Below are 13,585 nucleotides of genomic sequence, written 5' to 3'. Positions count from 1 at the left end.
TATTTGCTGAGGATGCTGACTAACGGTCCAAAAGAAAAAAAAATCCAACATCTTCTCAAAAATATGAGTGGCTCCGTTAAAAAATTCAATAGAACAGCATCATTAAGTCATTTAACACACACAAAAAAAAATAAGGTAAAAAGTTATTAGAACAGGTAAAAATAAAATAAAACGATATCAATTAGAACAAACATTTCCAGTTTTGAATGAATGCAAAAAAATTGATTCCATTCATTTAAAATGCAATAAGGTATGAAAACAAAATTTTTAGTCAGGAAAAGTCAGCGTTTTAGTCAGAAAAGAAACACCTGGTTGAGGGTAAAACGTCCGTTTAATAAGCGATAGCTGCTGTTGGCCACAGCCATGCCACACAAACCTGCCATACAACTGTTCCCGCTCAATTTAAGGTGAAAAAAAAAACAAAAAAAAAAACAAACAAAACGGAATTTCTTGCACCCCAAACAACACCCATAAAATCCCCAGCAACCCCAAAATCACACAAAAAAGAAGCATCAACATAAACCCCAACATTTGTGACTCGCTACAACATCATGAATATCCTCATGTTTTCAACAATTTAGCATGGAAGCAGCTCTATCAATGCTGAAAATAGATAAAACATTTTCTTTCTTTTTTGATCAGTGTAACTTTTGTCTGGCTCACAAACAGAATTATGATTAGTTAGTTCACTCAAGAAGAATACATAATCTGAACAGGACTCATAAAAAATATTCGATATCATTGGACTGTTTGTTCACTGATTTTCATTGAATACTTTTTCAAACTCAAAAGTCATGTTAGTTAAAATGTTTTGATGTCGATACGTTAAACATACATTAAACATTTCGATTGTTCATTTTGCTCAGGTAATGAAACATTAAATCAATAAATGATTGAAAATCTCAGACTTGACCAGGAGTCGACGCGAAAAGCGACTTAGTGAAAAGTAGGGGGCAGTACGGGAGGGGGGGCGGGCAGGCGGAACCAATCAGCGCATCCGATGAATGAACGGACTCGGAACCCCGACCAATGGTCGGAGTGACGGCGGCGGGCGGAACCAATCAGCGCATCCGATTGAATGAATGGATTCGGAATCCCGACCAATGGGCGGAGTGACGGCGGCTTTAAAGGCTCGTACGGGGCTGCCGCAGCCTCTCGGTGAGTTCGGAGAGCAGTGGACGCTGCACCGCGGCCGGAAACATAGGGATCTTCGTCTCGACCCCCGGTAGTAGTAGTAGTAATCCTCAGGTCCGGAAACAACAGGTAAGACGCGTGTACGCGTCCCTACCGCGCATTTCGGCGCTGCTTTTATTATTATTTTTTTTATTCTAAAATGATAGGTTTAAAAAAAGAAAAAAAAAATAGTCATCGGAAGAATCTGTTTTTTCCATCATGAATATGTTTGTGAGCTGCAGCCGGTCTGTGTCGCTGCTTGTCGCCCCCCCCCCTCCTCCATCCCCTCCCGACCCCACCCCGCCCGTCCCCGTCCCGTCCCGCCCAGGGCGCAGCCATGCCTTTCGGTAACACTCACAACGCGCTGAAGATGCGCTTCACCCCGGAGCAGGAGTTCCCGGATCTCAGCAAGCACAACAACCACATGGCCAAGGTTCTCACCCCCGCTATGTACGATCGGCTCCGGGGCAAGCAGACCCCCAGCGGCTTCACTCTGGATGATGTCATTCAGACCGGGGTTGACAACCCAGGTAAAGGAGAACGGCGTCCCACCGGGACCGGGACCGACTCGGTGCTCCGCGTTTGCGTTCGCTCTGCACTGTGACCTTGGAGGAGGCGGGGTGGGGGTGGGGGTGGGGGGTCAGTGACATCCCGCTCTATCAGTTTGAGAGGAAAGTGTGAAGATTAGAAGTTACATAACAAGAGCTGCAGCCGCTTCGTGTGTGTGTGTGTGTGTGTGTGTGTGTGTGTGTGTGTGTGTGTGTGTGTGTGTGTGTGTGTGTGTGTGTGTGTGTGTGTGTGTGTGTGTGTGTGTGTGTGTGTGTGTGTGTGTGTGTGTGAGAGAGAGAGATGGGGGGGGGGGGCAGGGCTGGGTCGTATGATTTTCCCTGGAGTTTATACACACACACACACACACACACACACACACACACACACACACACAAACAAACGAATCGGATGTTTCTCAAGTTTCCACATTGCAAATTTATTTATTTATATATTTAGATTATTTGTATTTTTTTTTTCCCCCAAACAAAATGCCTTTTTTTTATGTACTTGTTAAATTTGAACCTTTTATTTAATCCTCACTAGTTAGCTACCTCCTTTTTAAGGGGGTGATTGATCTGGTGACCAATGAAGCAAAACCCAAACTGTCATATGTTAGGACAGCACGATCACAACTGTTGCCATGGCGACACTCAGCTCTCCCACCCACCCACCCCCTCACTGTGTGTGTATGTTTAGCTCCGCCTCCCTAGCTAGCCTGCAGCTGAGGGGCACGACGGCCGAGGAAGAGTTTCCCGACCTCAGTCAGCATCACAACCACATGGCCAAGTTCCTCACCCTGGACCTGTACAGGGAGCTGAGGGAGCGCTCCACCCCAAGCGGCTTCACCATAGATGGGGTCATTCAGACAGGGGTTGATAATCCTGGTAGGGCCTCCCTCCTAGATCCCTGACCCCAACCGGCACACTCGGAATACCCAGCAGTCAGTCAGGACCGGTGTGTGCCCGTGTGTGCGTGTGTTTGCTTTGCTCTTGTGTGACTGGTGTTGTGTGCCCCCCCCCCAAGGCCACCCCTTTATCATGACCGTGGGCTGTGTGGCCGGCGACGAGGAGACGTACGATGTGTTTAAGGAGCTGCTAGACCCGGTGATCGAGGACCGCCATGGTGGGTACAAGCCCAGTGACAAACACAAGACGGACCTCAACGCAAGCAACCTCCAGGTATGACCCACCCATCCCATCCCGCCCCCCGCCCCCATGCGCGCTTGACCATGTCAGACAACTCTTACGATTATCTCCGAATCCCCAGGGAGGCGACGATCTCGACTCAAACTACGTCCTGAGTTCCCGCGTCCGGACGGGCCGCAGCATCCGGGGCTTCTGCCTGCCGCCGCACTGCAGCCGAGGGGAACGCCGCGCCGTGGAGACGCTCTCCATCGAAGGTGGGTGGCACCACTGCGGGTGCAAAGCATGACTATCTCCACCACCCAGACTAAAGTAACCCGACCACATCAACACTTTAACGAATACATTCAGATTTTGTCTAATTTCAAAGATTTCAAGAGAAACTTTATTGATCTCCATCGGGGAAATGAACTGATGTAAATTCCTCAATGACAATTTTCCAGTTTGGAGTTATGACAAAAACCAGCCTCCGGGAAATGCAGGCTGTAGGTCTGCAGTGGAGGGCTCCTTCTAGTTTGAGCAAGTGGCATCACAAAGATCAGCTGTTGGCCTTGATGTTCCAGACAGGATGATTTTAATCCCAAGGAATGCGCCATGGAATAATTTGGCCATTCTGATATGAATTTTCACCATCTTCAACCAATAGTCTTTTTGGTTGCTATTTTTTTTTTTTTTTTTTTTAATGTCCACCCACAAGTAGCTTTACATTTTTGTTTCTATGGTGTGAAATAATTTTTCACTTATTCTGAAAGGTTACACAAGCTCCTTAACACTTAACTAGTGAACTACATGTGAAAATGAACTGTCAAATGAACCCCCCCCCCCCCCCCCCCCCATGAAGAATCACATTTTTCAAATTGGGGAAAAAAAAAAAAACAGATTTGTCAACCCCCCACCAGCACCCACCTGAACTTTCAAACCTCCACCCCGCAGCTCTGGCATCACTGACTGGAGACCTGAAAGGCAAATACTATGCCCTGAAGAACATGACTGATGCGGAGCAGCAGCAGCTCATAGACGACCACTTCCTGTTTGACAAGCCAGTGTCACCCCTTCTGCTGGCATCAGGGATGGCCCGTGACTGGCCTGATGCTCGGGGTATCTGGTAAGACCCCCCCCCCTTTTTTTTTTTTTTTTTTTGAAACAAAAAAACTGGGAAATCTATTAAAGGTGTGGTTTGTGTGTGAAGGCACAATGACAACAAGACCTTCCTGGTCTGGGTGAATGAGGAGGATCACCTGCGAGTCATCTCCATGCAGAAGGGCGGTAATATGAAGGAGGTCTTCAACCGCTTCTGCACCGGCCTCACCAAGGTCCACAGGGGCCCCGAGGGGAAGGGAGGAGGGGGGCTCTGGGGGGTTCAGCCAGCTCTCTGTCTAAACGTCTCTGTCGCTGCTGCAGATCGAGAGCCTGTTCAAAGAGCGAGGCCATGCCTTCATGTGGAACGAGCACCTGGGCTACGTCCTCACCTGCCCGTCCAACTTGGGCACCGGACTGCGTGCCGGCGTACACGTTAAGCTGCCCAACATGAGCAAGCATGCCAAGTTCGAAGAGGTGCTCAAGAGGATGAGGCTCCAGAAGCGTGGAACTGGTATGCAGAACCTCCCTCATATTCTGGGTGCTGGGGACCTGCTGAGAGGGGGTGGATCAGAGCCTTTCATGAGCCGACTGATGAAATACAGAATTAGATCAAACCCTGAAATTTAGGAAGGAAAGTGTCTAATCTATCAGGACTAGTTCACTTACATTAAAATCGATGTAATCAAGGATTTGATTAACAAGGGTGTGTGAACCCATCAGATGCACCACCACCTTAGTTTGCAGGAGTTCAGGTTAAACAAGAAAATTAATATTTCGAACTTGAAGTGAAGATATTTGGGTTGGTTTGATCTTGTATGTTTTAATCCTGGAAAGATGTGTTCCCCTAGTCCGAGGTGTATCAGGTGCAGGATATGAAATATTTGCTGACATTGCATCTTGTCGCCAGGTGGCGTCGACACGGCAGCCGTTGGCGGCGTTTTTGACATCTCCAACGCTGACCGTTTGGGCTTCTCTGAGGTGGAGCTGGTCCAGATGGTGGTGGATGGTGTCAAGCTCCTGGTGGAGATGGAGAAGAAGCTGGAGAAGGGCCAGGGCATTGATGACATGATGCCCGCACAGAAGTAGCTCCGCAGTGCCCCCCCCTCCCCCCTCCCCCAAGCAACTGACTCCGTCCTGAAGGCACTCCAACCACTTTGAATTATTTAATGCATCGGTTCCTTTAAGTGGAAAAAAATAACAATAAAACAATTTTCCTCAGTTTTTCTTTTCCCTGGTCCCATATGTGAACTGCAGTTCAGACAGCAAGCCGGAATTATGTATGAGTCAACTCAGAAATGAAACTACAGTCCTTTTACTACATGAATTAACATTGGATTGCGATTAGAGATGAACTATTTTAAAAATGCAAAACCTTCCTGGTTTGAAGTGACAGCTAAAGGTGCAAAATCATATTTTTCTAATGAATACTGCTTTGCAATATATTACGGGGGGAGCGGTCAGATTCATTTAATTCCTGCCCAAAATGAATCTGAACTTGAAAGGAAAGTCTATAGATTCGGTATCAACAAATCTCAATCATTGGTTCATTGGGCAGAGCCAATCACAGCCCTTACCAGGGCAAGAGGTAGTTCAACTCAGACTGGACAGAATCATCCTACCCTTCACACAACGTAAGTCTACAACAACCTGTTCCTGGTCTGTGGGCGGAAGACTGACAATCTGGAGACTCCACAGAGGTAAAACCTAGTGAATCTCAGGGTCTGAGGAATTAATAGGGTGCAGGCATGAAAAACTATTAACGTCTTCAATTTGCAAGTCCACGCTGCTTTACAGTTTGATTTCTAGCTCAAGGGAGTTTGTTTTCCCCTGAAAATTCAAGTGTTTTTCAGGTCTTTTTTCCTTCTCGAGAGTTGGAATAGGTTATTTTATTATGCATGTTTAAGTATTTGGCTGCATCTTATTTTTCAGATTTGAATGATTGTCAGGAAACAAGTGTAATGATTTCATTATTTTCAACACTTACTGTACCCTCCCCCCCAACATTTTTGAATGGGATTGGTCATCGAAGAGCCATGTGGTTATGATCCTGCCACTTCACGTCAAACACTCCCAGCCTGTTCAACCTGTAGGGTTTTAACACACAAATGACCAGTGGGAGACGCCCGTTCAGGTAGACAGACACTTTAATTGAGGCATGTGACCCTTTTAACCACGTGGGCGTTTTACACGGACACCCCGTCGTCTCTACTCGTCCAACGGAATACAAAAAGAAGAAAAAAAAAAAAAAAAAGGTACTGCAGTGAAGCCGTCTTGAAAGTGAGACATTTACACAGAAAACAAAAAAGAAGTAACAACTTTTCTTTCTTTTCCAGGAGAAAAAATGAAATAAATAAGACTAGAAATGTTTGTTTTTTTTTGTCCACATTCACAGCATGACAAATCATATTCAACTCGTTAATGTTGCCCCCTGGTGGCCAGAATAGACTGAGATATTAGTAGGTAATTCAGTGATTATTGCCAAAAGCGTTAACCTATACATTAGAATATCAATACATACTCTGGATTTGTTTGTTTTTTTTAAAAAAGGAGACATTTGGAAATTGCTACTGGATGATTGTACAGCTTAAATACTTCTAGATATATATATGTATACTTTTTTTTTTTTAACCCCAGTTTGTTCTTTTCCTCATAGCTTGAGCTCGTTGGCAACTTTGGAAGCAATGTTTTTGAAAGCGATGGATGATCCGGATATACGTTTGAAGCGCACGCCGTTGAGGGAGAGACGTGGCAGCTTGCAAACCTCCATCTCCCACTGGACCAGGTTCTCGGCGCGCCCGTCACCGTGGACGCACAGCAGCAGGAAGCTTTCCTGCTGCTCGTAGTCACAGTTGTTGGCATCGAGCACCTTGCGGATCTCCCTCATGATGTCGCCCGGTTCCATGGAGCTGGTGGTTCTCATGCTCCAGGTGAACCTGAGGGAACGTGGCTTACTGTCCTTGTTCTCCCCCTTCTGATCCCCAGGAACGTGGCGGCTGCAGAGACAGAGTGGGACAAGTTAGCTTAGCGCTCTGGGATCTGGTAGCTGGCTGGTTCCTTTGGTCCGCATTGGTTACGCTCTGCCTCTTTTTAAAGCAAAAGGTGCAACAAAAACCTGCCAGCCACCTCTTAATGTCGACAATATTCACCTCTCTGACCCCCAGTCTGGGACGGTCAAAGGCAAAGAACGGGCAGTTGCGTTCGAGTCACGGAGCAAAAAGGAAGGTCTTCACTAGAACTGGAATCTCAGCGCGACAAGGTTCTCTTCAAGTCCTGGAACATCAACCATCAGGCTGAGTTTGTTATCACTAACACATTTTTAGGGCTTTATATTAAGGTGTAGTATGCACTACTTAAGCATGTTTGTCTTAAGGAAAATACTGGTCTTGTTACCTAGTATTTACAAACTTATCACAACTGATTATGCTCCTAGATCTCGTGTGTAAAAATTAATCATTATTAACGATTAAACTAATATATTTGCTGTCACTAGCAAGTGCTAAAACTATCAGTGAAGTTGAGGTGCACGAGTAGGGGAAGTGAAAGTGGAGCATCCTTATACCAGGACTAGGGGGCCACGAGGGAAAAAGTTACTGTCTCATTTGTTCTACTCAACTGAAAACATGGCATGAAACTAAAGAACGTGAAGAACCGGAGGACAATTGAAACCCAGACCAGTCGTCAAAACTGAGCTGAAATGGATGTCTGTTTGAGAACTGACGTATTTCTGTAGTATTATTATCAAACCTTAAGCTACCAATGGTTGTTTTCTTCTTTCTACATATTCTGGTGCTGAACTTTATCTAAATGTTGACATAGTCTGGATCTAGAGAATAATTCTATCACTTGATTCTGTCTGAACCAAAACAAAGGTTAAATCCCCGAGCTCCTACTGGCCACACTTCCATTAAAAAAAACCTTTCTGTCAATACGAAATCCCCCGGGTTTCCAACCTCTGGAAGGTTCTGCTCCGTGACTCGAAAGCGAAGGAGCCTGAGGCTTCATGCTGTGTTAATGTGCAGGGTGGGGGAACTTCTGGGGAGGGGGGGGGGTGTCTGTCTGTGAGGGTTGACAGGAAGGAAACAAATGCAGATCAAACGACGGCGGCTCACAACACAAACGCCATGCAGATGGAATCAAAACAAGCCAAAAAACAGGAAAAAAAAAAAACGACGAAAAACAACCTTATTCTGGAGCAATTCAAACAACAAGTCTGACAAAGCAGGGGGAGGGAGAGAAGGAGGGGGGCTGGCCGACAGACTATGGACGAAGACAAACTGAAGCCCATGACACCAGTTTTGGGGAGGGGGGGTATAGGGTGTTAGCCTCACCTTGAGCCCTCAAGTCTCCCGTTTCTCTCAAACTCAGTTGAAACTCTAGGGTGGGGGGTGGGGGGGGTCACAAGAACCAGACAGGGGTTGGGGCGGGGTGGGGGGAGAGGAAGACAAAAAAGAAGAGCAAAAAAAAAAAAAAGATGTGGATTGTGCACAATAATATTCTCATCAGTGTATGTAAAACATGTGACCAAATGTGAAGAGGAGAAGGAGCGACGGCGGCGAAGCAGCGCGAGAACCGTCACCTGAAGACCTGAGATGGTAGGTTCTCCTCCACGAGCACAAAAGAAGAACCGAAAGAGAGAGAAAGAGAGGGACACGCTGGGATGGAAGTGACTGCCTGACAACAGGATGGAGACACCGCCGGCGAAAAGCAACACCACAAAGCAAGACAGCGGTGTCATTGGAGGGGGTGAGGAGGAGGAGGAGGCGGCTCTTGAACCTTCAGATAGTTTCACTTCTGTCATCTTTCCCTATCCTTTGTCATATGCGTGACTCTCGCTGCTTTCAGACCGATGCTCAGATCAGTCAATCGGGAAGTAGGAAGGTCAGAGCAGTAAGCGGGGGTGACAACCTACTGCTCGCTAGCACCCCCTGTGGACAACAAGGGATGGGTTGAGTTGGGTTGATTCCAGCAACATGAGACCAGAAAACCCGAATCTTATTCTTCCAAACTTCCCAGGATCCCGGAGAAACCAGGAACTCGAGGACTCGATAAGTTCACTCAGAACCCAGCAGGAGATCAATCAGGCCCAATCAGAAGTGACAGAGCGTTTCCACGCAGACAGATGCACACACAAATACACACACCAGCAACCGTAAAGCTCCAGAATGTGTTTCTTGTCTGACCAAAGCGTTCCATGTTCACTCAGCAACACAACTTGCTTGGAAAAAAAACAGGTAAGATGGAACTGTACGTTGGAATGTCCCTCAGCTATGATCAGAACAATACAACTTGGAATTAAAGGGTCTTCTATTTGACCAAGTTCCGACTTTATGTGAACAACAGTTTAGATACAAGGTCATAAAAGTGGGTATATGATGGGCACCTCAAAGCCACATCTACAGGCGCGGAGGGGTGCTGACATACTAATGCCTGGGCGGGAACGTTACACAACACGAAGGAAACATCTTCTGGGATGTATTTCTGTGTAAATCATTTTGCGCAGCTACACAGAGGTATATAGTAACTCCATCGGCAGCTGGTGTTTGGGTGGCGTCACTTCAGCCCACTGGCTGATGTAATGCTTTCCCTCCACTTCCTGCTTGGATTTTAACTCTGCATTTAAGCCATAGTTGGGGATAATGACTGGATTTCTCAAAAACAATCGAGATCTAAGTTGCAAAAAAATCAACTTTGAGGGAAGAGAAACCAGGGTCACCTGCTGACCTCAGGCTTTATATGGCATCCAAAAAACAAAAGGTAAACACTGGAGTTGAAAACCACCTGGGGTCCCCAAACAGGCCCCACAGTATGGAATACAGCCTGGAGTACAGAAACAGGACAGTTTGCCAGGAAGTGACTGGAGGGCAGACAGATAGGACTGACAGTTTGCCTGTTCTGTGTTTGTCTGACCAGGTTCTCTCCAGAACCAACAGGGGTTATAACACCTTACTCTAGATCTTCACCCATCGACAACTCTGGATCATCTGCTCCTGAATCTAAACAAAGGAAATGTGGCTGAAAAGGGGAAGGGGTTGTGTGCGGGTGCAAAGCGCTGATGGGGGCTTGGGTCGGAGGGGCAAGAGGTCAAGATTAGCATGACAGAACAGGCGCTGCGAGGAAAAGGAAGAAGGGACTGGGTATCACGAGTAAGAAACACCAAGGATTTATTTTCTTCAAGATGAAAAGATGAAGCAGGAGGGTCATGTAACTGACAAGTAACTGAGTAGTCAATACCTTAGGATTCATATCTGACATCTTCAGATTAGCAGCTGCCAGGCACGCAAATGTACATAGGCTTGGAGCAGCAAGACTTCTGATTTTGTTTTTTTGTGATTTAATTGTAATGATAAATTGACTTATATTTATCTGTTAAACACATATTTACCAACAGGAGTTAAACTATTGGTCCACTTTACGACAGTGTCGTTCTGAAGCCTGGTGGGGATTTTTTACCCCCCCTCCCCCCGCTGTTGTAATGAATATTTCAGTCACAAGAGGGCAGTAATAAATCTTGGGTGTAATGCAGTACTTTTCATTAACAATATTTTAAATTTCCACAGCATTTAAGAGGGAAATATTGTTCTTACTATTCCTCTACAAGAGCTGCAATCTGTCCCCATCTTGTGTTCACAACGAGTTTTACAACGACAAATAGAAAGTGTCTAGCGGCATTATTAGCCTTAAATTCAATTGACTTATGTTAACAACAGTGCTTACAATGGCTGTTTGAAGCTCTTATTTTGTCATGCTTTTGAAAGTATAATTTAATCTTTCGTCTCTTGCTGTTAAATCTTGGACAAAAAAAAAACAACAATAGACTGGGATTAGCTATTTACTTCCTCCTTGACTCATGTTATTACTAAACTAAAATGTAATGAATTTTTGAAGTAGTTCTTGTGACTGAGCAGCAATGATATAAACAAACATCTCTGTGTTTGCCAAAAATTAGTAAAAGCTGTGTTATAACACTGCTTTGCAGAATTTCATTCTTTGATATTTTAATATTATAATCTCAGACCAACACCCAACCCCCGTACTAGAAATACGTTCTAGTTTTACTGGGGAGACACTTGTTGATGCTTTTGGCATTAAATTTCAGTTTCATTGTCAATTTCACTTTTTTCCCTCCTCTTCAGAACCCAAAACTTACATTCAATCAAATGAAACATGACCGTCCATGTTTACTCTCTACATTCATCTATGACTTCCTAATTTTTATGGACGTCATTACTGATTAACTATGGAATGGGAGCTTCGTGGAAATGAAGACAGACCAGACTGTGAGACAGGAGGACTAATAACTGAAGGGGAGAGTGGGGGGGCATGGTTGGGTGCAGCGTTATCTCCCCAACCACCTAGCAGGGGGCATTGGGGAGTCTCTAAATGCAAGAGTGGCAGGGATTAAAAAAAAAAAAGAAATCAGACGGTAAAGCTATTGGTTCTGCTGCCCGGAGAGACGATTGCAGACCCTCTGGTGACCAGTGAGTGATCTAAGGTGGACACGACAATAACGGCAAGAGGTAACCCGAGTAAAGAAAAGCCCGTCGGAACATTTGCCTTCAAGACCATCATCCATCCTGTCACCTCCTGTGCGAAAAGACCCCCCCCAGCCTTTTGGGCTTGACATCCACAGTCTAAATATGGACTAAGCCCCTCTGGTCCCAGACTTCAAACACACAGACAGGGTTGAACGGGAAGGCGATACAGCAGATTTGGCTTCAGAGCGCCATCTACTGGCCTTTCCATCACTGCAGGGGGGAGAGGGGGCCTGCAGTTACACCAGCAGGCCACGGTTGATGGAAGCGGTGAGAAGCGACCCCATGCACGGCACTGGCGGACTGATTAGTGGCAAAGCGGCATCCGTCACTGCTGTTGGTCGAGGCTTCCACATTCAGCCTGCATCCGCTCCGACCAACCACTGCCACGCCAGGTACATTTACACACAGCCAGCCACGTTAATACACTTTAATTAACTCAATGCCCTTCCCTGAGAGGACCCTTTGTCCTCAAAGACGATTATTCGCTTTCTTGCAGAGTTTGAACCAATTAGGCTTCTACAAAGCCGCCTGACATCTGTAAGCTTAGATACAAAATCAGTAGCAGTCTGTTTTTTCCCCCAGAGTTCTCTACAGGCCATCGGCTAAACTACAAGTTGAGAGTTCAGTAATTGTATTTCCTGTATACAAATAGGCAAACAAGTCATTTAACACTATCAACAGGATTTTCTGTTTAACACTGATAGTTAGTGCTGTTCCGATGCCTCTACCTGCCTTTAGTGATGGTCAAAAACCATGAGGTTAGACCAAAAAAAATATTCAAGTGTGTTTGTGTGCTTTTTTTTCATCCTGTTGTAAATTAAATAAATCGCTGCATTTTGACATGTGAAATATTTGAATTGATTACAGTCAGCTAATTACAAAAAACAAACATTAATTTCCATTTTTTTTTCCTTGTTAAAAATGAAGATGTGTGTCTAAAAAAAACAAAGAAACAAAGAAAATGCTCAGATAATCGTTTCAGGGAGTGAAATACCCCCCCCCCCCGTATTAATTACAGCGGACATTCTGAAATAACCCTCAGACTGCAGCTCTTTAGAACCTGTCTGCATTGTCTGCATCGTACCCAAGGTGAAGATTCAAACCAACAAGAAGCTTCAGTGGTTCAGAGCAGCTGCTAGAAAACAAAGGAGACTGAAGGTTGCTAATCTACACAAAGCTTCACTAGCTGTGTGTTTAGTACATTCATTTTACTCTATATTGATGTAAAAAGATAATCTATGGGAGAAAAGGTAAGGGGAAAATGGACAATAAATAACACACTAAAAACATAAGACAAAAAAGTGTTTGTCCTCCGGGAAATAGACAAAAGACGATGCCGATGATTGGTATTATTGATTATTTTCCAGGAAGGGAAGAGCGAACAAATAACATTTAGATTTTTTTTTTCTTAAAGCAAAACTTGTTCTTATTTAGTTGCTGTAAAACAGATATTCCAGGACATTTTGATTTCTCCTCTTTCCAAAGCTAAAAAATAAACAGTACAACAAGAACTAACAGTTTTAACAGTAAAAACTAGCATTTATATAAAAGCTATTTTTTAAAAAGATCACGATAAAATCATTCTTTTCACCTTCAATTTAAAAGAAAATAGATTTCTTTCTAACCAGTTACTGAAGGCGGCTTAACTCATTGCCTTTGTTCTTGTAAATCAATATTAAAATCATTTTGAAACAATGATACTCCATTAGGCCCAGTTGGATCATTAAAATAAAACCCAGAAAAACCTGTGATATAGTATCAGATTGAATGATTAGAGTTCCATCTTAATATCTCTAATATCTCTAACTTGAGATTAAAGAAAACATCTCTAACTCTGCCAGAAAGCCAACAAGCCTTGTCCCCAGAACCTCTGAGTTGTCTATCAAAATGTTGTCTGTGACCGGCGTGCATGGGTGGAAATGTACCAGGTTGTGGCGCCAGCTAAGCGGCGTGTTAGTGGAGTGGCAGCGGCTCCACCCGTCTGAGATTATCTTTTCTTTGTGTTGGTTAGGTAAAGTTTGGCAGAGAGCAGGAAGGCAGTACAGGAGTCCTACCTTTTGGTAAACCTGAATGACATGTTTCTACAACAGAACCAGACAGAGACAC

General features: G+C 44.8%; 2 protein-coding genes across 25 annotated transcripts in view; one reads left to right on the top strand and one right to left on the bottom strand.

Moving 5' to 3' along the window:
* Positions 1–1,140: 1,140 nt before the first annotated feature.
* ckba (creatine kinase, brain a) lies at positions 1,141–5,165 on the top strand. Its single transcript, XM_086151566.1, has 8 exons — positions 1,141–1,263; positions 1,502–1,703; positions 2,746–2,900; positions 2,989–3,121; positions 3,798–3,969; positions 4,054–4,177; positions 4,266–4,455; positions 4,852–5,165. The coding sequence occupies exons 2-8, from the start codon at positions 1,511–1,513 to the stop codon at positions 5,028–5,030; spliced, it is 1,146 nt and encodes a 381-aa protein (XP_086007692.1). The 5' UTR covers positions 1,141–1,263; positions 1,502–1,510; the 3' UTR covers positions 5,031–5,165.
* A 905-nt stretch (positions 5,166–6,070) lies between these two features.
* The window catches only part of mark3a (MAP/microtubule affinity-regulating kinase 3a), a 41,752-nt gene continuing 34,237 nt past the window's right edge, over positions 6,071–13,585 (bottom strand). For 9 of the 24 annotated variants that reach the window (XM_086151348.1, XM_086151357.1, XM_086151436.1 and 6 more), the window contains 3 exons: positions 13,534–13,560; positions 8,273–8,317; positions 6,071–6,937 (listed from right to left, as the gene is read on the bottom strand). In XM_086151348.1, coding sequence (XP_086007474.1) covers positions 6,592–6,937; positions 8,273–8,317; positions 13,534–13,560 — 418 coding nt within the window. In that variant the 3' untranslated portion in view covers positions 6,071–6,591. The remainder of the gene's footprint in view (positions 6,938–8,272; positions 8,318–13,533; positions 13,561–13,585) is intronic. The other 15 variants (XM_086151391.1, XM_086151400.1, XM_086151469.1 and 12 more) reach the window with 3 other exon arrangements.

The sequence above is a fragment of the Fistularia commersonii genome, chromosome 1 (genome assembly GCF_037954325.1).
Source record: "Fistularia commersonii isolate RoL2024-O1a breed Wild chromosome 1, RoL_Fcom_v1.0, whole genome shotgun sequence".
Classification (NCBI taxonomy): Eukaryota; Metazoa; Chordata; class Actinopteri; order Syngnathiformes; family Fistulariidae; genus Fistularia; species Fistularia commersonii.
The sequence above is the reverse complement of the archived record's forward strand: the minus strand, read 5'-3'. Positions and strand labels throughout refer to the sequence as shown.